The following is a 26,972-nucleotide window of genomic DNA, read 5'->3' on the forward strand; positions in this document are numbered from 1 at the left end:
CTGAAAAATGTCATAAGAAGAATACTTGGATTAGTAGTTGAATTTGGAATTACGTGTATGTCGATTATAATCTGAGCACAAATTTGTTTTATAATTGACAAATTAGTATGCCAAATACCTTTGAATGTTGAAGCAAGTAGAATGTGGAAGCGACTATTTGTTTGATAATGTTGAATCACATCTATAAAAATCTCAATCTTGGATAGAGAAAGTGATTAGTAAATACATATTGATTGTAGTATGTTGAAGCCGAGAAAAAATTCCTCATTTAAAAAGGCATGGAAAAAGTCACAAGAAACCCTTGCAATAAGGCTAGAAGTTGATTTGAATTTTGCTGATGAAAAACCTAGCCAAAAATATATGAAGGAAGATTTAAAAAGAAGTCTTAAAGGCTTTTGCAAGGTCTTAAAAAGGCTTAGTAGTAGTCTTTAATAAGGTTAGTTAAAATAAATAAATCTGTTGATTCAATGCTAAATATATATATATATATATACATATATATTTTTCTACCTCTCTCTCTCTCTCCTTCTCCTTCTTTTTCTCTCTTCTCTTCTCTCTCCTTTTCTTCCTTCCTTCCTTCTTCTTCTCCTTTATTCTCTTAGTTTCTTCTCCTCCTCACGGGCTCACCACAAAGTGCCACGTAGCCCTCAAATAATCCCACATAACGTTCAATAGGGTAAACTGATTAGGTATAAAGGAGAGAAGGGAATGGTCTTGCCGTCTCTTAGGAGACACCCACATTGGTGTGTGGGGAGGTGGAATCGTCGACGTTGCCCATCCGTCCGCTGGAGTTTTCTCATGCTTCCATCTGTCCTGTGTTGCCTACGCTGTTGTTATCGGTGGTTGGGCTTGTTGCCAGCGCTTGCTGTCGAGTGTATTAACTGCCTCTTATGCTTGTCGATATCGCATGTGTGATGGCGGTGGTGGGTGTACTTGTAGCCTGATCAGTGTTGTTTCCGGTGGTCAATGTGCTATCCATTGTAGTAGTGTGCACTCAAGACAGTAGACAGGTGCGGCGCGCTCTGACAACTGGTGTCACTATCGGGTTCCACACCAGCGGCTCTCACCTTCACGTAAAGGACAGTAGTCCTGGAGACCTCTAAGTGCCCAATACACAACCTTTTTTTATTTCCTGATGACAAGAAAAGTATGTGGCACAATTCTCTGTGTTCCCTGACTCTCTGGCTCTGATACCAATATTAGAATCTCACGGTTAGCCCTCTCTTAAAAATCAACTTGAAAGAAATACACAAACTTAAAATAGAAGAAAGCTATGCACACGACACAAGAATGGGTTAAATCTCCCCCACCATGAGAGTGGCTCACGTCCTCTTCATGGTGTATTTAAATATATTTCCTTGTACAAAAAGCAAGAGCCAAAAATACATGTAGCCAAAAATATGGATCTCCACATTGGGCTTACATAAGACTAAATACAAAAGTGTGAACACTCTAAGGTTCACTCATAAAATAGAACTAATATATATCAAAATGTTGCACACTAATGTGCACATAAAATATCACTACCACTCTCAAATAAATAATCACCATGCGCCATGCGTCAATAGATTTCCATCGAAGCAAGCCCAATGGATCCATGCATATCCCGCACACTAACCCTGCCACCCACTGATTTGTAATGACATTCACAATATAAGCTCAAAATATGTGACAAGGTAGAGGTGATCAGTCTCGCTTGCACATAAAATAAATATCCATCAAATAAATCCATAAATTCTAAATAATGTGAATAATTCCAACAAAATCCATGTGCCTAGGCCAATCCCATGTGCATGTGCATCCTAAAAACACTTTGTTACAAACCATCCCCTCCAAACATGATTTTGTCCTCGAGGGTGGTCGTGCATGAAAATACACATATAAGAGGCTATATGCAAAAGCCAAAAATTGAACATATAGTCCGTATACATCCAAGTGTGGAAATGAATATCTCAATGACATAGATGGTGTAGAGGCCTCCTTGAATGAATGGAAAGCAAAATGTTGCACGATCAAGGACATAGATCTCGTGCCACCCAGGTCGAAAGGGTAGAGGCCATATCTCCCCTTGCCACACAAGTGTGTGGCCACCTAGGTCAAATGTGAAGCAATGCCACCCCACCATCAAAAGGTGATCTCTTGACGATGCCTGGATCAAATGGAAAGGTTATTGGACTCCCACCGATGGTGATGCTAGACAATCTCCCACTTGGATGATGAAAGGAAAATCCAAGGCACTCTAAATCCAAGACAATGGTCCTATGATGATCTGGTGCGAATGAAGAGGCTAAGGAACCATTGTTGATGGCGAAGCTAGATCAAATGGATAGGTAAGGTACACATCAGGGATCCTCAACATTGATATCGTGGTAGCACTAGGGCCGAAGGGAAAGCTCGTAAGCCCATCCACACGACCATGGTGTGAATCCAAAACCCGAGGTATCCACACCAAGTGGATACCTCGGGTTTTGGAATCAACACTCCTAGCAGGAATGTGGAATGGTCACGACACCAAGTGAATCCAAAACCCGAGGTATCCACACCAAGTGAATTCGAAACGTGAGGTATCCACACCAAGTGGAATCAACACTCCTAGCAGGAATGTGGAATGGTCACGACACAAAAGAACCATCATGTAGCCATGACTGAGATGTGCTACATGTGCATCAAAATGATGTGCCACATAGTTGGTAACCATGTGCCCAAAGTGGCATAGATTGCACATGTAGGAAAATGTCCTGGCCCCAAAGAACATAGGCTTGTGTGTCAACGCCCATGGGAACTAAAAGAACATAGCCCGAAGTCGACGTCATGTAGGATCAATTGTGAACCAATGCTGTCATCCACTAAAGCATCACTCAAACAATCGAAGGCACGATCCATAGCATCAATGTGAATAGAAGCATGATCCAAAGCATGCACTACATCCTTAAGTGAAAGATCCTCTATGTGTGTGTGATCTACCAAAACATGATCAATAGGATCACCATAGACCTCATCGTTCTATTGGAAATGTGTAAAGTGTCTACATATGACAGGCAAGTAAAGTCACCATCCCCTCAGAATCTCCAAGATCACTAAGGTACCCTATAGGAATGATCTATACGAATCCATGATGCACCTATATGACCTACATCCCAAGATAGATCTATCTCTACTAATAATAGTGGATCTAAGTAGATATCTAGATCAAATGAAAAACTCTATAGATCCATATACATAATCCTCTCTCTCCTATGACGTCTCACCTCAACCAAGTCATCGTTATGCTCATATGCTTAACTGCCCGAATATATGCACTAAACTAAAGTGAATGCTGCCAGGTATCCTATGAGAACTAGGAGTAGAGATAGAATCATAGATATCCCCGTGAATAGAATACCTAAAAGAGTATCCTGACTCATCTAACACTAAAAACTCAGGTCTATGCTCCTCATACACTATCGTATGCTCATCAACATGTGAAGTATCATCATCCCCAATCTCAAACGTGCCAATAGATCCATCACTATAATTAAAAGTCGATCCCCATGATAGTTTAATGCATCACTATGATCCGCTAGAAGGTAGGTAGGCATAAGCGTATCATCAATCATACGCATATAATCAATCATAATGCTCGGAATGCTCGCTGCCATCCCTCCCATCAAGATCATGCCCACATGATGATATAACTCACACACTGTTATGGGCTACCACACCTCCAAGAGGGAACTCAACACATTCACCTAAAGGATGAGAAATAAATCACAACACATCAAGATCATCATGCCCACATGATGATATAACTCACACACTGTTATGGGCTACCACACCTCCAAGAGGGAACTCAACACATTCACCTAAAGGATGAGAAATAGATCACAACTGTCGTAGGGTACTTACCAATGCTTCAAACTTGAGTCCCTTGAGGCCTCCAAGCTTGCTTGTTAAGCTCCACCTCCACGCTATCACCGTAGAGTTGCTCGCACCGTCACATAAGGCAATCACTCTCTCTCTCTCTCTTTCTCACTCTTCCACACAAGTATAGTAGAGTCGCTCGCACCGTCACATAAGGCAATCACTCTCTCTCTCACTCTTCCACACAAGTATAGAAGAGGAACAATGCTAGAATGCTCTCTCTCTCTCTCAATCTCTCTCAAGACACAGGAAGAGCTCTCTATAGCACAAAGGGGATTGTGTCTTTTTAGTAAATGCCTTATATACACTTGGCCCTTATTCACACTTGGGCGCCCAAAAATTACTTATTAGGCCTTGAGTGGCCAATATCTCATAATGTATAACTTTTATAGTGTCATTTCATGACACTTATTAATGTTCTCAATTGGAGGATCATGTTTGTTAATCCAAAATGGGATTAACATCCCCCCTTCCTAATGTAGGTTCTATCCGTAGAACATATTACCAAGGTCTAAAGACCTCGTCACACCGAACTCATGTCGGTAGAAGTTCCTTCCCGATTGGAGCTTTTTGAGTGTGCATCAGAATGCTGAGTGGAACCTCCAGAATCTTGTATCCACAATGTCTTCGAATGCTATATGCATGTAGCCTAGAAGACATTGCAGTCGGTGGTAGTAAAGCATGATACCTCTGTCGAATGGCCCTTGGTTCATGTCGAACTTCAGGTGTTCTGCTTCATACCCATCGTAGGGCTCCTTGGGTTGGTCTGTTAGGACCACCACCAATTTTAAAAAGCTGACACTAGTCACAATTGTGGGGTCTGAAATTCTGCGCCATGCTCGTATCCATGTAAGCATTTGCTGTCTTTGCTTCTGTATGTTTGCAAATGTTATTGGTATGAAAATTGGGAGTTGTAGCAAACATGTGAGTCGCGCCTTTTGGCTTCCTAAAATTCCAACGGTGTCCATCTTTTTTTAACTGGCATGTATAAAGGATCCACCTACAGTGTTGGTGGCGTGCCCATATAGAGTTGGCTGTATTTCAAAATTGCCAGGTACTCCTTCCGCCAATCTGGTTGTATGCCAAAGTCTTCCAACCTGGGTTTCCCTTCATTGGTGACTATGGTGGCATAGCCACCTCTTGTGTGCACATGGTTTGCTTTCCTCCACCTTCGAAAATAGTAGCTGATCATGAATGTGACGATCCGTATTTCCAATAGATTTGCTAACTTAGGGTTTTCCAGCTTTGTGTGCCTTACCACATTCGCCAATAATGTACCCTCTCCAGCCAATGGAAGTAGTTCTTCTAATTCAGGGCGTGGAGCTTGGACGGGTATGGCACATTGTGCTATCCTGTTGGGGTGATTTTCGAATAAGCTTCTGGCATGATTCGTCTTGTGGGGCTCAAATGGAATTATCTACATGAGGACTTTGAACATTAAATTTGGCTTCAAAAGAGGGTTGTAGCATGAAGGAAACCCTCGTACTCTACACCTGATAAAGATTCCAAAATGGTGTCATCAGTAAATGACTCAATATTCGGGATAGGATGTCGTACCTCTGGAGAGTGCCGTTGTGGAGATGGGTGAGGTGCCAGTATCTCCTCGAGGGCAAGAGTGTTAGTGGGAAAATCTATCTCTGGAGGATTGAAGGATGAGTAAATGCAGTCAACTTGAACTATGTTAGTAGGTGGTGTGTTAGGATATGGGTTAACTTACTAGCGACATTAGAATAGACAGAGTAAGTTGATTTTGAGAATGAAGAAGAGGATTCTTCTTGACCCTGACCTGTGCTACGGGGTGGGTGGCTAGGCTTATGAGACTTAATAAATTCTTGTAAGTCTGGAATTTCTTCGGAATTGATAGTGGGATATTCTATGTGGGTAGCATCAAAATTGTATAGTACATTTGTTAGCATGGCTTCTAAGTGTTTGTAGATATTAGAGTAGAGTTTTAGAATGCCAAAAGGATGATATAAAGTGGACTCACATAAATTTAGATGCTGGTGAGTGTTATATAATTCTAGCCACCCATGACTAATAACCCATTGGTAATTATGTGCTACTACCTCATAGTTGGCGGGCATCTCTGGAATGTCATCTCGGACAAACAGGTCTAATTTTTCGACACTGTTGTCTAGAATTTCTGAATTTTGGAGAACGCGACACCAACTAAAGAAGGTTTAGCACTATAAGATGTAGAGGGTAGAAAAAGATGTCTTGGGGATTAGTTAATACTAAGTCTCCCCGTAAAATTTTCATTATTATGGTAGGATCAGCATCTCTTTTAGTATTTTGTTTGATTAGGGTTAGTTCTCCCATGCCTATATCTTCTGATAGATTTATGTCATACTGAAGTAGAGAGAGTGTTAGTGTAGACAAAAACAAGGTAAGAGTTTGAGGAGGGGCCCAAGGAGTTACTGCAGCTGACCCAACTTGGAGGCGTGCTCAAGGAGGAGGCAGAGATCATCATGAGACTCTGGCCGCTGACTTCTATCTTGGACCGCCGGTCGACGCTCTAACTCTTGTAGGAAGGAGTCAGTGTTACTAAAAGGAGGTTTGAAATAGCCGTTTCCCTGACCATCCTTGCCGCATCTAATTCTTCGAATCTTCTGGTTGCGTCATCTTGGGCCCACTTGGTCATTGCTTCTCTTTCCTGAGTTTTGGTGATCTGTTGGAGCCTTTGGGCAGCTAGCCTCTGAATGTCGTATAGTTGTTGTGTAAGCTGATCCATCACCTCTTAGTGTGCCAACTCTTTTCTTTGTGCTTCGTCCTCGCTTGCACTTATTGTCTCATTAAGTGCTCTTATCTTTTCTACATGGGCCTTGTTTGTTCGTTCCCTTTCGTGCTGTAAATGGGTTGCCCTTTCCTCCTCTGCCTTTAGCTGTGATATTAGCTGCTAGATTTGGCATTGCAAATCTTCTTCTTTGGCCTTGGCATTGGCTTAGAACTCCTGTATTTGTTGTGCATGAAGTGTAGTGAGCTCCTTTGTGGTGTAGGTGACCTCTTTCTGAAGCTGCTCCTTCGCTTGTTCTAATTTGGCGTTGAGGTCCACATTTTCCTTGATTCTTTGCACTATTGTTTGGCTTAGGACCATGTTATTGCTCTCTAAGGTGTTATACCTTTTCTCCTTCTCCTCCGTGGCCTTCAAGATCTTCATGTGATGACATTATTATGGGTAGCTTTAGCTACTTCCAAGTTGGCTTTTTAATTGTTGCACTTGTGTGGATGCATCTTTTACCTGTTTTCAGAGGAGCGCATTACGATCGTGGAGCATGTGCATTGTCAGGAGGTGGCACCACCAGACCTTTTGTTCTTGCTCCCACATTGCACTTGTGCTTGCTTTGGCTTCTAGCCCAGTCTGGTAGCTCATCGAGTCCTTCCATGGTCTCCTGCAAGAATTGTTGATAGTCTATGTTTTACAGGGAGGCCAGCTGGGGTAGTCTTTCTTCATCTTCTAACCGCCTTCTCTTGCTTGGATTGGATGGCTCTGGAGTTCTTTGTCTTTTGCTTGCGTCAATTGGGGCCTCTGGTTCTTGTACTGGAGTTGTAGCGCCTCAACGCCTCGTCTTTCCTCAGCCTGTATTAGTGTTGCTTGTTCGGGCACTGTCTCTGTTAGTGTGTCTGCCAGAGAGATCTATAAATATTAGTTGCGTTGTTGGGCTTGTCAGATGCAGTGCCTCGTGGTATGTGTGGATTTCTTAGGCCACTTCCGCCTCTAACCTCTGTGTCTCAACAGCTATATTTGGAAGCACTCCCCTCATCTTCTTATCTAATTTCGCCCCTTCTTGATCTACTTCATGATTTCTTGGGTCTCCATCAAGATAGCCTGCCCTTCTTGTATATCTTCAGCTGTCAATTTGGGTTGTCCTGGTAGTAGTGCCAACTGCATGTGCTCCTTTGGTTCGAGCTCCTTGAGAGGCCTTTTTGCTACATGATTTAGAACCGTGTAAGTAGGTATGGGTTACAAATTTTGGATTGGTGGGCCTTTAAGTAGTTCTCCATCTGCCTATGGATATAGTATGCCCAATCTTCTTCTTTCTCCTCATGCGCTTTTGCAATCCTGTTTAAGGTGACCCTGTTATATCTGTCCATGGGCTTCACCTGTAGTGGCTCTGCAAGCTTTCTTTATAGCCTTATCCTGGATGTTTTCGTACTCGGCCCCATTTGAGTTGTACAAATTTTTCTTGAGCATTGCATCCAAAGGCATCTTGTCAATGGCATGTCAGCTTTGGTGATATTTTCCCTTTTGGTCCCCTTGTCATAGGTCTTGAGATATTCTACGCATAATTCTGTGTCGATACTTCTTGGGAGTATCTACGCCATCTTCTCCAAACCAACCTTGTCCAGCTTTGCTTTGACTTCGGCCTCCTCCAGAATTTGGAGGCATTTTGGGTTGTGGTAACTAGAGGCTACCTTTCCATGGGCCGTGAGAGCTTCTTTGCTAATGATGGTCCCATGGAAGGTTTGGGCATAAAGGCCCAAAAAGTTCATCTTTGGGCATTGTGCTAGCCTCTTTCTCTGACTTGCTGGGGATCCAGTGGTGCTGGCTTGAGTTGCACGGCTGGGGTCTCGAGAGCTTCTTACTCTAAGGCCGACATCTGTACATGAATATCGCATCAATCGACCGACTCGTGGGGTTGATATCATCTTCTTCTTCTTTTTGGTTAATATAAATAATGGGTAATAAGTTAGTTGGATTGAGGAGTTCGTTAGTGTAGGAGTAATCATGGGGTGTAATAATAGTCAGGGGAAAGCTGTGAGTGAGTTTGTGAATCTGCAGGCCGTGAAAAGGTTAGGTGTGAAAGAGTCAGGCGTGAAAATGTGAGACGTGAAAAAGTTAGGCGTGAAAAAGTCAGGCGTGAAAATGTTAGACGTGAAAAAGTCAGGCGTGAAAAGGTAAGACGTGAAAAGGTTAGACGTGAAAAGGTAAGACGTGAAAAAGTCAGGCGTGAAAAAGTCAGGCGTGAAAAGGTAAGACGTGAAAAAGTTAAGACGTGAAAAAGTCAGGCATGAAAAAGTTAGATGTGAAAAGGTAAGACGTGAAAAAGTCAAGCGTGAAAATGTTATTCATGAAAAAATGGGTTTCCGTGAAACTACAAGTTCCGTGAACCTTTTAGGTTCCTTGAAACTGCAGATTACGTGAAAAGGTGGGTATACGTGAAAAAGTTAAGACGTGAAAAAGTCAAGTGTGAAAAGGTAAGACGTGAAAAAGTCAGGCATGAAAAGGTAAGACGTGAAAAAGTCAGGCGGCGTGAAAATGTTATTCGTGAAAAAATGAGTTTTCGTGAACCTTTTAGGTTCCATGAAACTGCAAGTTCACGAACTTGAGTTTTCATGAAACTGCAGGATGTTATTTTGAATCGTTTATTATGGTTGTTTGTTATGAGGGTTTTTTAATTTTTTAATTTTATTGTAAAGGTGCATATGTGAAGATTCCATGAAGACATTGTTTATACTAATTACAATGTCTATACATAAGATGTGATGAATCTTTGAAGATAAAAAATATAAGAATAAAAAGAAAACGAAAAGAAAGAGGATCAAGCTCCCACCTCGAAAGGAGATAGTCGAAAAGGTTGAAATCCAGAGATAGCGAGTTGGGAGATGCAAACGAAAGTGATGCGCAATCGAAGATTCAAGGCACACTATGCAAAATGACGAAAAGAGGAAAGAATTTTGATTTTATAACGCAGCCATCGGACATGGCGACTACCTTAATGAAGAACACCACATGGCGTTGCTTGATTGGCCCGTGAGAATTTTACCGTTTCAGCGTGAACATTTTTTTTGAAATTTTCCACAGCGCGAACCTTTGTGAATTTGTTCACGGCGTGAACTTTTTTGGACTTATTCACAGCATGAATGTTTGTGGAATTTTTCATGGCATGGACATTTGTGAATTTTTTCACGGCATGAACCTTTTTGAAGTTTGAATGCATAAGATCGATACCTTCTCATTTTTTTCTTCATGGTTAAGCAGTCAAACATGCACATGAGAGTGTACCGCGTCACTACCTTATATGATGTTCGGACTGCTGTCAGCTTATGTTCCCAGTTTGTTCGGCTTGCTTCCAAGGTTTTTGTCAAGATAGTACACAAAATTTTGTTTGTACTCCTACTTGACCATTGGCCTGAGATAATAAGGTAATGATTTTTTATGGACCACTAAGAATTTTGTAAGTAAATGATTAATCACCTCATTAATAAAATGTGAGCCGCGATCACTAACTAATTCTAATGGGCAGTCGAACCTCAAGATAATTTGCTCGTATAAAAAATTTACTGTTGTTCGTGCATCAACTCTCTTTGAGGCTCTGGTTTCTACCCATTTTGTGAAATAGTCCGTGGCCAACGATCACATATCGGGCTTGGGATGGATGTGCTGCTGGACTAATAGGTCCAAAAAAATCTATTCCCCATTTCTCGAATGGTTGTCTTACAATATTAGGGATGAGCGACATCTTGTCCTTTTGTTGTAGGATAGCGAAATATTGACATTCTTCACATCTTTTGACAAATTCTATGGCATCTCCGAATAACGTAAGCCACCATAGTCTTGCTTGAAGCACTTTTCGAATTGTGATTTCTCTAGTAAAATGCCCGCCTAATATCCTTGAATGAGCTTCATCATCCAATATGGTGACGAACGCATCTTCTTAGTACATTATCTTTTCCTAGCTTATATAGTTCTCCCGCAATCAATTGATAAGGTGCAGCAAGCTTAATAAGTCACTACATTTTATCTTTGTTCTTCAAAGGTATTTTCTACAGAAAACCATAAGCTAGATAATCTGAGATCTCCTCACTCCATTCGGGTACCATAACCAACTTGAATAAACAAGCATCAGGGAGATCATCATCAACACCAATTGTTGGTTCCCCATTTGGAATTCTTGATATATGATCAGCTAACACATGCTGTGTTCCTTTTCTTACCGTCACTGTAAAGTTGAATTCCAACAATAATAGCAACCATCATGTGATTCTCCCCGTGGTGCAAGGCTTATTCACCAAGTATAATAAGGCTTGGTGGTCCACAAAGAATACGAATTTGTTGGCCAAGAGGTAATGTCAATATTTCTTGACGATGTAAACCATGGCCAATCCTTCCCTCTCTGTGTGGTGGTATAGTTCACCTCCGCATCATTTAGCTGACGACTAGCAAAGCAGACTGGATAGTCTAATTTGAACTCACTAGGCTGGGCTAGTACGTAACCAATAGCAAAATTTGATGCATCAATATGCACGTGAAATATGAGATCCCAATTGGGGGGTCGTAGAATTGGCACGCTAGCCAATGCTTACTTTAGTCAATCATATGCTTCCTAGCATTCCTCAGTCCATTCAAAGACAATGAGGAGCTTGTACAATGGTCTGGCTATTTCAGCAAAGAAAATTATGAAGCGGCGATATATGGCCCATAAATCTTTGCACAACCTTGTAATTGGTGGGCGGTGGCAGCTCCAATATCAGCTTGACCTTGCTATCATCCGTGGATATACCATTCTTTGAGACAATGTGTCCCAATATCACACCATGTTTGACCCAAAACTGACATTTTAAGGGGTTCAAGGATATGCGATATAATCGACATCGCTCAAACACTTTCCTCAAGTAGGCCCGATGGTCTGCCCATCGAGAGTGTGCACACAGATTGTCAATGAATACCTCTAACCACTTTTGTAAGTAATCCTTGAAGGCTATGCACATCAACCGTTGAAATGTTGCTGGGGCATTGGTGAGGCCGAAGGGCATAACCTTGTATGCAAATGTCCCCCACATTGTATTGAAAGCTGTCTTGTGCTGGTCTTCTGGTGCTATAGACACCTGATTGTAACCAGAGAATCCATCCAAGAAGCTATAAGCTTCTTCCCCAGCCACTCTTTCCAAAACATGTTCCGTATAGGGCAGTGGGATAATGGTCTTTCCTAGTGGCTACGTTGACCTTTTAAGATCAACACATACCCTAAGTTTTCCATTCTATTTTGGCACTATCAATCCGTATGTTCGATTTCATAGATGAAATCTGTATACAATTGCCGCATACTTAGGATTCATCTGGTATGGTTTCTGCTTGGTTGGTCTCGACCCTTCCATGATTGGAATCGTATGCTGTACTACCTTAGGTGGTACCCCCTTCATCTCTTTGTAATTCCAGGCGAAACAGTCCTTAAATTCCTTAAGGAGAGCAATGAGCTCATCTTCTTCAGCCGAAGTCAAGTCCTTAGCAATATATATGGTTTGGGTTTTCTCCCCTGTTCCTGCAATATCCACTTCCTTGACTTCTGTCGGGCCATCATATGATGTGGACAGCCCATCCTCCTTGACCCTTATTGTCGTCGATCGGACCACTTTCCGTTCGCCAACAGTATAGGTTTTGAAGTGGTCGAGGATTGAGAGCAAGTCTGGTTTGTCCTCATTTTCATTTTTGGTTTTAGCCATGATCTTTCTAGCCTCACGTTCTGCTTATTGCGTTTTTGGCACCCCATTTTTGTAAGCTTGGGTGTTTCTAACTCTTGAAGGGCGACTTTCTCCTTGTGTCTTCCCTCCAGGGATATCTTACTCAACTCCTCACCCCAATCCTTGGAGAATTCATTGTGTACCTTAGTGGCCTCAAGGTATCTCAGCCACTGGGCATCCGTGGGTTTTCTTCGTATAATAGGGCATTTCGTCGGGCTATATATCGTTTCTGTTTTCGCCACCGTCTGAGGTGTTGAGCACTAGTACAGTCTTGTGCTATGGTCCCTTTTGTACTCAATGTCTCCCCTTCTGATGCTTCATCAATGGTCTATCAATTAACCATATAGATAGAGGTCGTGGGGACAGTACTAGTTCCACATACCGGGTCCCCCTGGGTTGCATCACATGGTGGCGAACACATGCATCTAGTTTTCACTAAAGTCCGGAGGAGGAAGTGACACATACATTTCCATTCCCTCTTCTTCCTTGGGATCTCCCACTGAGGGTTGGCATATTTATATAGAGGTGGTATGTTCCGTTGTGACTGAATCATTAACAATTGCCTTTCTATGAGGTGTGCTTTCCATGTTCTCAGATCAATCTTTAAAATTTGCAAATCCCTACGTACATACACGTGATCTAAGGCCCAATCATGCACCAATTTAGCCTCATGAAGAATCTCCCCAATATTATGTCATATGAATCAGGTTGGCACAGGAAGTCCATGACCACAATGCATGATGGTAGCGAAACGTAAAGAGTTTGAATTTTACATCCCTAGAAGTCCAATGGGTCTCGCAGATGTCCCGTCAGCCATTTTAACGATTAGATTTGCTTTTTTTAGATCAGGTTTCCCCAAATTTTCCTAGCAACATTTGGGATGCTAACCCCTTCCCCACCATCCAGGATAGCCAGTGCTTGGTACCCATTATGATGAATCGGGATTGTAGCATTTGCATCGTCACTTTCGTAGTAACATCCCAGTTGATTAACTGGTATCTTAATGACTCGGGTTTTCCTTGTGTGTCTCAAGGTTATTTCTACCAGAGGTGGCAGAGCCTCATCTATAGTATCGGCTCGCTTTAGTCCGCCTTCTACCCATTCCTTTATGTCTGTCCATAGGGTTGGTGAATTGCTAACAGTTTCCCTAATGGCATTTGTATAGGCGTGGACAGCACATCAGCGAGACTTCCTATGTCTTTGGGTTCTTTGGAGATAGAGGGTTCTCCCCATGTATGTGCCTCGTATTTCTCCATAGGGAAGGAATGGATGGACTCCCCCAACACATTTTCCTCAAACATTATGGATAGTGTGTTTTCTTGGGACCCCTCTTTTGTTTCTTCCAAAATTGGAGTAGGCACATCCAATTCCCTATCCCTCGTTGGCCCATTTCGTGGATAAACTGTATCCCTGACCCGGTCAGCCCTTAGCTTGGCTTCATGAAGCCGTTGTCACTCTTCGACTAAGGCCCTAGCGTCTTCGAGCTTTCTTATTTCCTCGTCGGGCATTGGGGTATTCACCAACCCCTTAGGAGTTGTTGGTTTCTCCCTTTTCTCTTCTTGGTCCAGCCCTTTGTGATTGATCCTTTGATCCCCCTCCTCCCTTGATTGGGTGGATCTGGTGTCAATTGTGTCTTCTCGGATCCATCTTAGATTGTGACCCTTGTGTCACCCTTACCCACTTTTTTCACTCTTCTCCTGCGGGGCCAGTTCTAGAAACAGTCGCCTCCACTCGGTTCTTTCCCTTGTCTCCAAATTGATCTTAAGCTCTTGTTAGGACATTGAGTGGTGTGATATTTCCAAGCTGTACACTAATGGTCCGGATGGTGGCTTGATTGGCAGTAGAAGTTGAAACACTTGCGCGGTATGGACAATCCTTGATCAAATGATTAATCCCACATTTAGTACAGGTGAGTACTAGCATGTCATTGGGCATAGCAGCCACTTGTTGGGGTTGGTGTGTAGTATGAACCATATTCTTGTTTGGACACTTGGCAACTCGATGCGGCCCTCCGCAACCAAAACATTATAGCGGTCCTCTTCTCAAGTTTGTTCGAGTTCATGTCCTTGCCCTTCCATTGTACCGTGGCTTGAAACACAGGTACTGGCGTGTTATTCTGTAGGACGTAATATTCAGGCGTGACCTCCGTCGTTTCCTCGTAGTACTCTCCGCTAAGTTCTACTTCATGAACGAGATTAACATCTTCTGATGGCTCTTCATTGATTTTAGCCTGCGGTGGTTGTGGTAGTAGAGGTGAAGCGTCTTGTACTCGGAACATCCCCCTAGGTAAGTAGGAAGAGTTGGGTTGTCCAGCAGTAGCGGTCATCTGTACAGGTGGCGCAGGTAAAGCCAATTGGGCTCTAAGTGCTGGTAGCTGTGCAACATTTTGAAATCTTGGATATCTGCACATTGAAGTGTCATGATTTCCTAATTTTACATAGTGGACACAATAGAGTAAAGGCCTTGCTCTGTGGACACTCGGTGGTAGTGTGATTCAATTTGTACACATAGAGCACCACACCAATTCCCTGCGGGGGTAAAGATGATTATGCCCATGCCCAGATGTTTCTCTTCCCTCCTTTACTTTCAAATTCTCTAGTATGGCATTACTGAGCTCACCCATCGTCATGTTTCCGACTTGCTTGCTTTGAGTTCCAATTTCTTGGTGACTCGATACACGGCAGAGTCGTAGTTGCTAAAGATGTTTTGACATCTTCTGGTTGCGGCGGCAATTCAAGCATATTATCTTCATATTCAATTGCCATTTTGTAACATGCATAAAGAGTAGCAGGTCGGGCTAATACCAGGTAATCATGCATTTTGTGGTCTCTAACCCCTGTCCGAAAACAAGGCAATAACTGATCATCAGTTAACCTCTCCCGAAGCTTGCACCTTGAATTTAAGTGCTTAAGATGAGACACATAATCTCTCATCGACTCAACTTCCTTTTGTTTTAATTGTGCCATAGGGTTCCATCTCACCACTTTGGGCAAAATTGGGCACACAAATGTTCTAGAGTCTTGTGAAATTAACCTTATCCTCAGGCTTGAGGATTCAAAACCACTGATGAGCTTTTCCTTCCAAGGTCAGTGAGATGAGAAGGCATGAATCATTGCCACATCACTGATAGGCCCACCAGGTTTCACATGTGGATTCAAACATCTCTATATGTTGGATAGGATCTCCGGTCCCAGAGAAATTTTGGACGAGTTTGGAAATGATATGTGGTTTCATTTGGGAGAGCCGGGATTCTAGAGCAGTGCCTATTTCCCTAACCATTCCTCGGCCCATCTCTGCTGCCATATTTAGCAGGTTTGTCCTTGTGGCTGCATTAAGGTCCATGATTGGATCCATCCTTGGCCTTTGAGGAATTGCTCCCCCCATTCCTAGACCTCGTGCCCTTCTTGTATTGGCTCTTCTAGGTATTCCTGGTCCATGGGATGGTCTTGCGCTGTACCTTGGAGTGGCTCATCATTAGTCGCTTCCGTACGTCTTTGCAGAATCATAAGTTCCATGTCTTGTAGGAACATAGGGTGATTGATTATCTGCTCAATATCCTTTTTGGTGTACAGATGGTCCTCTACTTCGCCCGCCACTCTTGCTAGGTTATCCTCCTCTTCTATGGTTATAAAACCTTCCTCCACTCTGGATTCCTCATTTATAGGTTCCAAGTTTGGAATTTCTCCTTACTTCTTCCCATAACCAATTATGGTTCCTTACCTCGTGATTGGAGTTTAAACTTCCCGTTTCCTTTTGCTCAGCTCTCACCCTTTGAGTATTGAGCTCTTGTTTCCTTAAGCTCAATTCTCGTAAGCTGTCGTTCCACCTCGCTCCTTCTGAGATCTAACTCTATTTCCTTGGAGGTGGAAAATAATATTTGACCCACCCTGGCCACACTTTCCATGTCCCATCTTATTCGGGGAGTGCCAGTATTCAACAGCCTAGAATTCGACATTTGCATGGGCACTTCTTGTGTGGACCGAGTCCAGCGGGGTTGACGGACCCATGCCCGCAAATTGCGCTTCTTCGTCATGACTGGTTTGGAGACCAAAAAATCCCCAAGCGATATCAATGATACCACTGGACTTGGTTGGGGAGGGTGGTTTCTCCTCTTTCCCAAACCCAGCGTATTTTAGCCCTTCCTCCATGGACCCTTTGCTACTAGTTTTAGCGATGGTCAGGTTTCTTAAGATACTCAGGTGTGTGCTTGCGGAATGTCTTGATCCTACACTTCTTTGATAGGAAGATCCTGGGTGATTCGATGCACTATCGTGTGTAAGATCGTCTCCGATGAGTTCTCCAGATCTTAAGTGTATGTATGAATGATTTGATAAGCTACCTTGTCAACCCAATTTGATTTTGCTTCTAATTCTATTGCTCTGTTTCTGAAGCTGTGAAACTGCAAAGAATGGTTCACGACGTGAAGTGTTAGAAAAAGGTTCATGGCGTGAACGTTATTCTGCACTTTCACGTGCTTAAAGATTTTTTGCTTTTAGGGTCAGACCACCTCTCTTTGCTATTGGCTGCCCTCCCTTACTGACCTTCGTGGCCTTGGCCTAACTATCTGTTGGATTGGACTAAACTGTGAGTCTGCAGTTCACGTCATGAACACCAAAGGGGTTCACGCCGTGAAGATTTTCAAAGGGGTTCACGTCGTGAAGATTTTCTAGAAATGTTCACGCGTGAACGTTTTTCTAAACTTTCACGTGATCAAAATTTTGTGACGTCAGATATGTTAGGATAAGGTTACCTATTTTTGGCAAGGAAATCTCATGATTTGCGGCACTGATTTCGGGAGCGATTCGCAGCATGAAGTTGCAGAAAAAGTTTACGGCGCGGCTGGCGTGAACGTTTTTTTGCAGTTTCATGTGGAACTTCCCGCGTCGAAAGTTATGTTTTTTTGCAGTTTCATGTGGAACTTCCCGCGTCGAAAGTTATGTTTTTGGGTGCGAAATACTTATCCAATTGATCCCAAATTGATTGTGCCATGTCTAAGGAATGGAATGCAAGTTCTTGGCACAGTCAATGGTTCCTTATGTTTTTTATTTTTGTGAATTTTTGAAAAAGAAAACAGTACACTTGTTCGTTCACGTTGGTGCTTTCCAATGATGATGCAAATATCAAATTAACAAGAAAAAACAGTGAAGCTCTATCCTAATACCACTCCACCACACACATACACAACATCACAACCAATTTCTCACGATTTCTTCTTACCACACAAATCTTATCCATTTATTTTCTACACAATGCACTACTAGAATGCAAGGGCAATCATGAATCTTATGCAATGGGAGCTGAGACTCCAAGAGGATAGAAAAAACAAAGGTGTTTCCCCAGCAACGGTGCCAAAAATGTTATGGGTTATCACACCTCCAAGAGGGAACTCAACACATTCACCTAAAGGATGAGCAATAGAACACAACTGTCGTAGAGTACTTACCAATGCTTTGAACTTGAGTCCCTTGAGGCCTCCAAGCTTGCTTGAAGCTCCACCTCCACGCTGTCACCGTAGAGTCGCTCGCACCATCGCATAAGGCAATCACTCTCTCTCTCTCTCGCTCTTCCACATAAGCATGAATCACACAAGCATAGAAAAGGAACAATGCTAGAATGCTCTCTCTCTCTCTCAATCTCTCTCAAGACACAAGGAAGAGTTCGTTATAGCACAAAGGAGATTGTGTCTTTTCATTATGAGAAAATGCCTTATATACATTTGGCCCTTATTCACACTTGGGCGTCCAAAACTTACTTACTAGGCCCTGGGTGGCCAATATCTCATAATGTATAACTTTTATAGTGCCATTTCATGACACTTATTAATGTCCTCAATTGGAGGATCATGTTTGTTAATCCAAAACAGGATTAACACACACATCACTCTCGCTATCACTATCACATACATCACTCTCGCTATCGCTATCACATACATCGTCATCATGTGCATATGTGTTAGTGGCATTATGTGCACATGTATCATTATCATCATGTGTATGTGTGTGCGATACATCAATATCATCATGTGTATGTGTGTGCGATACATCAATATCACCATGTATATGTGTGCACGATACATCATCATAGGTATGTGGGTGTGATACATCATCATTATCATCTATACCAATGTCGATGTAGTATACATCCTTAGGAACATAATAACGGCTACTCAATAATGTAGGACACTCAAATAAGCGAGCATAGGAGTCATCCCAACTGAGAAAAACTGATCCATTTACCTCTAAGAAATATCTCAATGACCAATAGTCAAAGGATCACCGAATGTGCCACTCTCTCTCATCCCATAGATGACGAACATGTATAGATAATAAACTCTGCAACTCTATTCTCCATCTATAGCGTGAATGGACTAGCTCCTCATCATGTGAAATAGATGATGAAGGATTCAATGCTTGAAGTCTAAGTGTCCCAAATGTATGCACAAAGTCAGCAAAAGTAATGTATAATCTGATCATATCGGGTAGTCCATAGTAATGCGTACGAAGAATACCACTAAAAATCTAGCATCACACATGCATCCCCAATTATCAAGAGTCACAAGATGATGTCTCGAAGAAAGAAAGGACCATGGCCAGTAGTAGAGGGGTAATAGTAATAAACCATGGCTACGTATGAACACTACTACTCGATGCTCAAAGTATGTGAACAAGGGTGCAATGCACAATGAACTCACATCGTGTGTGAATGCGCCCAAACAAAGCACCAATATGCGTAAAAAGAACACTATTCAACTAAACATGCGAATAAAGTCCACAATGTGCTAATGCGCATGAACATGCCCCATAAAAGCCCTAAACATGTGAACAATAGCCAATGAAAGCTTGAAGCCTACAAACACCTCACACAAATATACTCATGTGTGAACAAGGCTCACAATGCCCAAAAGTATGTGAAAAAGCCCAAAAATTTTAAGGGTAAGGAAGAGTATAAAATGTGGGCAAGGATAAATGGTTGAAAGAAGGGAAGTGTGGATGGACTAAGTAAAGAAGGCGTGAAAAGGCTAACTCCTTCTTTTTCTTCACACTTTTTTTTTTCTCTCACTTTTCCCTCTCATGTTGGTGGCCAAGTTGTCTCCTTTCCTCTGCTAAGAGCTCAACTAGCTCTGTGATGCAGCTTCTGTCTCTATTTTTTTAACTGTGTTGCACTGCTTAACGAAGAAGCAGGAACTAAGCACCACATCCCTTTAAAAAAAAAAATAATTCTTATTACTTTTTTTAACCCTAGACAATAGCAATCTGCTGCAGAAAAAAAAAGGAAAAATTCTTGTTGCTTTTTTTAAAAAAAATGCTAGACAGTAGAGATCTACTGCAACAAAAAAATGCATGTTCGCTCATGTTGCCTGAGTTTGAAGCAAGTGATTTGAACGTCTTGCTCAATCGATGAGAAGCACTGCTGTGAAACGCTATAGTCTGCTCGTGCTGCTCTAAATGACTTCATGCGTGCGTTGTTTAGAGACGTGAAACTGAAAGACTATTGCCTGCACTGAGCCTTAACACAAGCAAAGGCGATGATGCTGACAATGCCTCTGCTGACGACGTTGCCAAGGTCTACTAGCCACAGTAAATTGATAAGCACGGTGATGAGTATGAATTGCGTTGACTTAAGGTGCTTCTTTTTATATATTACGCTGCTCGACTGGTTGCACGCTCACCAAGAGAAAGAAGCATGTTGAGTCTCAAAATGATGTGCCTTCTACCTGCTAGTGTGATCTTGGAGCTCTTGCAGCATGGATGATCTGCCACAACACCATCTGGCGAGCTACGAGAACCTTGCTGCTGAGGTCTTTGCCACGATCTATAGAGAGAGTTAATGTGTGCGCTACAACACTCGAAGAAAAACATTGCAGTGGTTGTGTGCTAAGGTCCTTAGCCCGAGCCTGTGATGATAGTAAGCGTCAGCAAGCTAAGGATGCAGCCTGATCTGATCTCTTTCTTGAAAGCTTGCTGCGCTGCAGAGATGGTAAGAAAAACACTCTGTAGAGATGTCCTTTGCCGCTTGTAGAATGAATCCCTACTTCCTTGGCAAGGCGGTTGAAAATTGTTATGTATTTTACATAAACCTTGCAAGATTGACAATATTGTAGTTTCTAGGCATCAAGATTTCCAATAAACCACAAAAACTGTTGCAAGATTTTGCCTACAGTCAAGTGTTTTGTCCTTTGCATGGAAAAACCTTTTGTATAGCACTAATTTCTTGCAAGACAACAGTAAAGATACTAGGGTAAAGATTGAAAGATTATTCAGGAACACTCACTGTTGTTCATTCTTCTCAAGATTTGATTTCTACACTGTGTCTTTGCAATCTCTTGACAAATCTGCACAATCTTCAATACTTTGCACTGTTCCACACAAAATCTTTGAAAAAACTGTGCACAACAATCTTTGAAAACTGTGAACTGTTCCAAAAACTCTGCACATAGGAACCATAATCTCTGCCTAGCAGCCTGGAAAACTCTGCACAGCAAACTAAAATTTCTGCAGCAAATCTTGCATAGCAATCTGAAATTTCTGCACACTTCTTGAAACTACACCAAGATTCTGCACAACCACCTTCTCCTTGCAATATTCCTTTAAGAACTCAAAGATTTGGCAATCTAGGGTTTCAATCTTGAAGAATAAGGGCTCTAAGGATTAATCTCTAAAAAAGTATACTCCCTAAGCAAGAAATCACTCAATACTGGTTGCTGAAATTTCTGTAAATCCTAATTTTGAAAATCAAGAAAATTTCAAGAAATCAAGATCAAGAACAGTAAGGTAGACTTGAGTTCTGAAAACAGTAGTTAATATAAATTCAAAAATGATTAACACAAATTTTATTGCTAATCTTCTCAAATAAAAAATTTAGCAAATCTGAAAACTGTGTAAAAATCAATTCTAAAAATGATTAACACTAATCATGGTCAAGAAAATGTATTCTGAATATTGAGTTAACAGTAATCCGAAAATGCTTAAACTCCTAATTAAAGCATCAAGATCTAAGCCTAGAGCTCTGATACCAGTGAAAGAAAGCAACATCTAGGTTAGTCTAATTAGCTTGGATTAAGGAAAGCTTGAGAGATTAACACTAAGAACAATGAAAAGTAAAGTGTAATGATAGTTCAAAGACTTCGAAAGGTATATTAAAGTTCCAAAGGTTCAAAGCCATAATAGTCATAGAGCACATGCCTTTTATAGTCCCCAAGGTCTATGTGCTTAGGCCCATCCCATGTGCATGTGCATCCTAAAAACACTTTCTTACATTATATTATACTTTTTGTTACAATATATTATACTTTATGACGTCAAGTTTCACTTGAATTGTTGTTTCTAGTGCTATTACAATAACAACTCTAAATTATAACTTTAGTTGTTATCCTTCTCTTTTTCTTCAATATTTGATTTTTCATTAATAAATTGTAGCCTATCACGTGGCTAGATTTTATGTGCGAGTATGCACAAGATTATTTTATGTGCGAATGTGCATAAGGTTATTTTATGTGCGAGTGATTTTCCAATTAACATACAAGAGTCTCTAATAGGTTTACTCACTCCATTCGAGCTACTGAGATTGTATTGTTCATGATTTTAGAATATCGATAAAAAATTATAATTTTTTTGGCAAGTCGTGATCGAGAATTGGAGTATCTAACTAATTTATGATTTTGTAATAATGATCGAAGTTTACAAAATTTTGGTGAGTTGTGAACAAAGTTGAACTCTTGAGAAATAGACTACTTATCTAATTCATGAGTTTATAAAATGTTGGTGAGTTGTGTTCAAAGTGAGATCTTGAGAGTTAGAGCACCCTTCTAATTTGTGATTATGTATATAAAATTTTCAATCTTGTACAACATTTTAGATGGGGTTTTAGAGCTAAAATAGTTGATGCATATAAAAATATTTGAAAAATCTCTCTAAATTAGTGAGAGGCCGTAAGGGGGTTGTGGATTTGGATAAAATTGGGCTAGATAGGGAGCAGTGTTCGAAAAAAACTATTTTCCCAAAAAATAAAAAACCTTCATCTAAAAATTGTGAAATTATTTATTTAAAAAATTTTCAAATTTTGAAGGTTTTTGTTCTACAACCCCTCAAAATATGCAGGTTTTTGTACCCTTAAGTTTCAAATTTGAAGGTAATTTTAAAAATCTGCAAGTGCAAATTACACTATACTCGGGTTTTTTTCGAACACTTATTAGGGAGGTGTAATGGAGGGAGGATAGGAAAAGGTAGAGACTGAAGAGGAAGAGGAAGTCGTCACGGGTGACTGCTGGTGGAGGGACATTTTGTGTGATCGTCTCTTCATTTCGTTTTGTCGCCACAGAAATTTGGGTCGTCTCACGAGGCAACACGCAGTCTCGTCTCACACAGACTGCACACCGCCCTCTCTCTCTCTCTCTCACACAGAGTGCACACGGCTCTCACTGCCCTCTCTCTCTCTCTCTCTCTCTCTCTCCCTCCCTCCCTCCGCGCACACCGCCCCCCCTCACCCTCTCTCTCTCTCTCTCTCTCTCTCTCTCACTGTCACATACCTCCAACCGCCTAGGCCCCGCCCGGCTCACAGAAGATAGGAATTGTCTACGGCCTCCCTGTCGCCTGCATAAAACAGGCCATGACAGTGTGACACGCTGCTACCTACTCCGTGGCCGTATATTCCTTTTTGTGTACTCCACTTCACTCTCTCTGCATTGGCCTCCTCTTGTGGTTCTAGATAGGCTCCTCATTTGCATGGACGACCTTTAAAAAAAAAATAAAAATGTACGCCCACTTTACATGCTTGGCTTTTCCTGTGGTGGGCACTTCTACTGGAGCGGCCTCATCTTCTCTCTTCTTATCTTCTCCCAATGCCTCCAGTCCTTGGTCAGTCTTTCAGCTCTTTACGCGTCCTCCATGTCTTCCTTGACTCCGCTCTACCCGAGGCTTTAGATCTTTGCTTCTCCACGCCCTCCTTGGCATTTTAAAGCTCCGACCTCACCCCACTACAACCACCCAACACAGAGTTGCGCAAGTGAGGTATGCGGTTTGCCATCGTCTCGAATACATGCTTCCACCTGTAAGCTTTTGTCTCTGTTAACTCTCTTCTCAATCGACACCTCTCGTCTCTTCTGCGACGGTCGTGTGTGTCACTCACTTCGTATGCGGAGAGAGAGAGAGAGGGAGAGAGAGAGAGAGAGAGAGGAAGTCTCTTCTCAATCCCTAACGGATGGCCACACCTGTCGTCTCTTCTGCGACAATGGTCTGTGTCTGTGTGTGGAGAGAGAGAGAGAGAGAGAGAGATTTCTTTTCATTGCCTTACAGATCACCACATCTCTCGTCTCTTCTGCGTGTGTGTGTGTGTTTCGAGAGAGAGAGAGAGAGAGGGAGAGGGATCGATCTTGAAGTCAAGGGGATTGATGTTTTTGGTGGCGACTTGCTTTGTTGTGAATCAGAGTCCTCAGGATTCAGCGGTTTGAAAGTCGGATCTGTGTTTAGTTCAAGTTGGGGCATCACGGCTTTGAAAATTAAGCCCCTCTCAGCTCTCCGCGCGTCTACACATGCTAGGAAGGTTCACGACTCTTTCCTGCTCTTGAGTGCTCCTTCTTGTCACGGCGGACGGGGCGCCACCCCTGCTGAGGGTGGTCATCCGTCAGACCTCACATATTTGGCAGGCGGAGGTCGTCTTCCCACTCTAGCCACTTTCTGTTTCACCCCGTCAAGGGGGAAGCTGAAAGTTCTGGTCCGAGGCAGCGAGAAACATGCTTACTATAAAGAGGATTCCAACAATTGTTTCCATCTATCAAGATGGGGTGGAACGACCTGGTTGTGGAAAGAACTGCCTTGGCCCTTGTTGCATTCCTGGTAATCCCTCCATAATCTAGATTTACACACAGAGCGGTGGGCTAATTTTGGTGTGATTTGTGCATCCGAGGACGAGATTTATCATTGGCTTCCTGCCCTTTCTAATTACCTACAGTGTGGTACATCTTTTTTTGTCAATTATTCCTACATGAAGTAAGTAATTTGAGAAGTCTCGGGAGTTGGGTTTGCTAGGCTCAAAGCAGCTGTGGTGGATTATGATGTTTGGTGTACTGTGTGGCTATTGCAGGGGCTAAATTGCCTGTCTACTCATTTCGTGGAAATCTTTCAAAGGAGCAAGAGAATAGCATTGGAGCAGCACCAGATAGTGACAGTGATAATTCTGAGGCTGAAAATAGTTTATTCCTTGACTCTCTTATTCTTGCACAGGTTCTGGTGCTTTTTGATTGAAGTTTGCTTTTAGATGCTTGATATTGCTGATTTGCATGATGGCATTATGGCATTTGATTGACCTTGGGAAGGTGGTGTTCTGATATAGTGGGAGGAGCGGTCAGCACGGGGACTATTCCGCTATGATGTGACTGCGTGTGAAACAAAAGTGAGTTTTCCGTATTGTTTCCGCGAAAGATTTCCAGTGGTGGTAGTCAGTCATGTCCTGAAGCTTTGTCTGTTTTGGTGAAGGTTCTTCCGGGCGAGTTTGGATTCATAGCGCAACTCAATGAAGGAAGACATCTTAAGAAACGCCCTACGGAGTTCCGTGTAGATCAAGTTCTCCAAGCATTTGACCCCAGAAAGTTCAACTTCACTAAAGTGGGCCAGGAAGAGGTCTTGTTCTGTTTTGAGAAAAGCAACGATGGAAGCCAAGGTTATTGTGAGAAAATGGTCATAGGCAACAGTCCAAATGTGATTGCTATAAATGTAAGCTGACAGACATTCCTCTTCACTTTGTTGGTGTGTAGTATTTGTTTCAGCACAATTGACTGATGTGAAAGGTTTATTTACAGGTCAGTCCAATTGAGTATGGTCATGTATTGCTAGTCCCGAAATTACTTGACTGCAAGCCTCAACAAATCGATGAAGCAAGTTTTCGGCTGGCTTTGCACCTTGCTACTGAAGCACAGAATCCTAGTTTTCGTGTGGGTTACAACAGCCTTGGAGCTTTTGCCACTATCAACCATCTTCATTTTCAGGTATTTTATGATTTAGCTCTTGATTAGTGATTAGGATAGTCTCTCTACTGCACTTGAATTCATGTGTGCTCGCTTATTTGGGACTTTGTGTAGGCTTATTACCTTGCCGTTCCTTTCCCTGTGGAACGAGCTGCAGTCAAGAAGATATGGACCAACAAGAAAACAGGAGGGGTGAAAATATTTGAACTTGCCAATTATGCAGTGAATGGTCTGCTGTATGAGTGCAGTGGCAATTTGGATGAGTTAGCTGATTGTGTGGCCAGAGCTTGTGTCATGTTGCAAGAACAAAACGTACCTTTCAATGTTCTCATTGCAGACTGTGGTCGGCGTGTCTTCCTGTTTCCACAGGTATCTAGATAGATGCTCCTGTGTTATCAAGCTTGGCTCTCTAAAAAGATCAGAAGTCATTTTAATGATTGCTGTTTTTGTCCCATCACTTTTGAATAGTGTGGTTTTCCATTTTGTGCCAGTGCTTTGCAGAGAAACAAGCCTTAGGCCAGGTGGATCAAGGTATTTTGGACACGCAGGTCAATCCTGCTGTCTGGGAAATCAGTGGACACATTGTTTTGAAACGAAAGGAAGATTATGAATCTGCTACTGAAGATTATGCATGGAAACTACTCGCAGAAGTCTCTCTTCCTGAAGAGCGATTTGCCAACGTGAAACAGCAATGCCTGGATGTTGCATGGAAGCAAGATGATGTGATACTGAAGGATCCAATGCTTTCTTTCATGCCTTGTGAACAAGGGAGGAAACTTTCAGAACAGAGTGCTGGTGGTAGTAAGCAGTCCAAGGGTTTGGTGGAGCATTGCAGCAATGTCCTTGCAGGGAACTGCTGTGTGTGAGTAGAAGCTCCATTTAAATAAGCCATGGCAATAAGATGAAATAAATTTAGGGCTTGCCTGTATATCCTCAATCCAGCCCCCTACTAAGTTTTGACAAGAATTATCTGTATGTCATATTTATTGTGATGGTTAAATGTTTGAAACTAGGCATTTCAAACGTCAAGGACTGTCTAAATGATGTGGGCATCACATTTTGCTGTTGAAAGATGAAGCTATGTTTATATGTATCATTTACTCTGATTTGTTTGCCTTCTTGGGCAATTAATGACGGTCTATATGATGTTGGAAACACATTTTGCTGTTGAAAGATGGAACTATGTTTATACACATCAATTAATGTAAATTTTTTTGAGTTCATTATAAAGTCTACTTTCATTCCTTATTAGGCCTGGTGATAATAATCAAGCAGGGATCCCTTGAAGTTGGGCATGTGGTATTTCATCACACTGACATGATCCTTCCCATCCAATTTGAGGCACAATGGGCATTTTTGCAATGATGATGGTTTAGTAAGATGTCATCATACTACAGGGCAGTCACATGTTGAGCTTGTGGTATGTCGTTTCACACTGGTCACAATTGGCAATTTTGCAATGATGATGACTGAATCTCACACGAGGATGTTTTGCCGCATGAATATTGGAAGTACTACCCTAGAAAGTGCTACAGTATTTGAAGTATATTTCCCTTACAATTGAAGTCAGCAAGAGTTTTTTTTTTGACTAGCCTGAGCCCCAAGATCACCTAGTGGTTACCATTTTCCACTGCCTACAACATTTTCCACTGCC

At 42.1% G+C, this 26,972-nt stretch overlaps 1 protein-coding gene across 2 annotated transcripts; it reads left to right on the top strand.

The window, feature by feature from the left end:
* Positions 1 to 22,612: 22,612 nt before the first annotated feature.
* Positions 22,613 to 26,548, top strand: LOC147621986 (GDP-L-galactose phosphorylase 1-like). 2 transcript variants are annotated; one of them, XM_086823015.1, is made up of 8 exons: positions 22,613 to 23,366; positions 23,783 to 24,191; positions 24,439 to 24,578; positions 24,688 to 24,747; positions 24,831 to 25,067; positions 25,154 to 25,339; positions 25,433 to 25,687; positions 25,810 to 26,548. In XM_086823015.1, the coding sequence occupies exons 2-8, from the start codon at positions 24,089 to 24,091 to the stop codon at positions 26,182 to 26,184; spliced, it is 1,356 nt and encodes a 451-aa protein (XP_086679141.1). In that variant the 5' UTR covers positions 22,613 to 23,366; positions 23,783 to 24,088; the 3' UTR covers positions 26,185 to 26,548. The 2 variants fall into 2 exon arrangements, with proteins under 2 accessions (XP_086679141.1, XP_086679142.1); XM_086823016.1 differs by having other exon boundaries at positions 22,708 to 23,406.
* Positions 26,549 to 26,972: the final 424 nt, after the last annotated feature.

This window comes from Cibotium barometz, chromosome 29 (genome assembly GCF_041138505.1).
Source record: "Cibotium barometz isolate CiBa-2024 chromosome 29, ASM4113850v1, whole genome shotgun sequence".
NCBI lineage: Eukaryota > Viridiplantae > Streptophyta > Polypodiopsida > Cyatheales > Cibotiaceae > Cibotium > Cibotium barometz.

What these genes read in the sequence shown, in the direction of transcription:
- LOC147621986 (XM_086823015.1), top strand. Translation starts at nt 24,089, where the DNA reads ATGCTTACTATAAAGAGGATTCCAACAATTGTTTCCATCTATCAAGAT. An exon ending in TGGCCCTTGTTGCATTCCTG is followed by an intron (nt 24,192 to 24,438) that starts GTAATCCCTCCA and finishes TGGCTATTGCAG; the next exon opens with GGGCTAAATTGCCTGTCTAC. An exon ending in TGACTGCGTGTGAAACAAAA is followed by an intron (nt 24,748 to 24,830) that starts GTGAGTTTTCCG and finishes GTTTTGGTGAAG; the next exon opens with GTTCTTCCGGGCGAGTTTGG.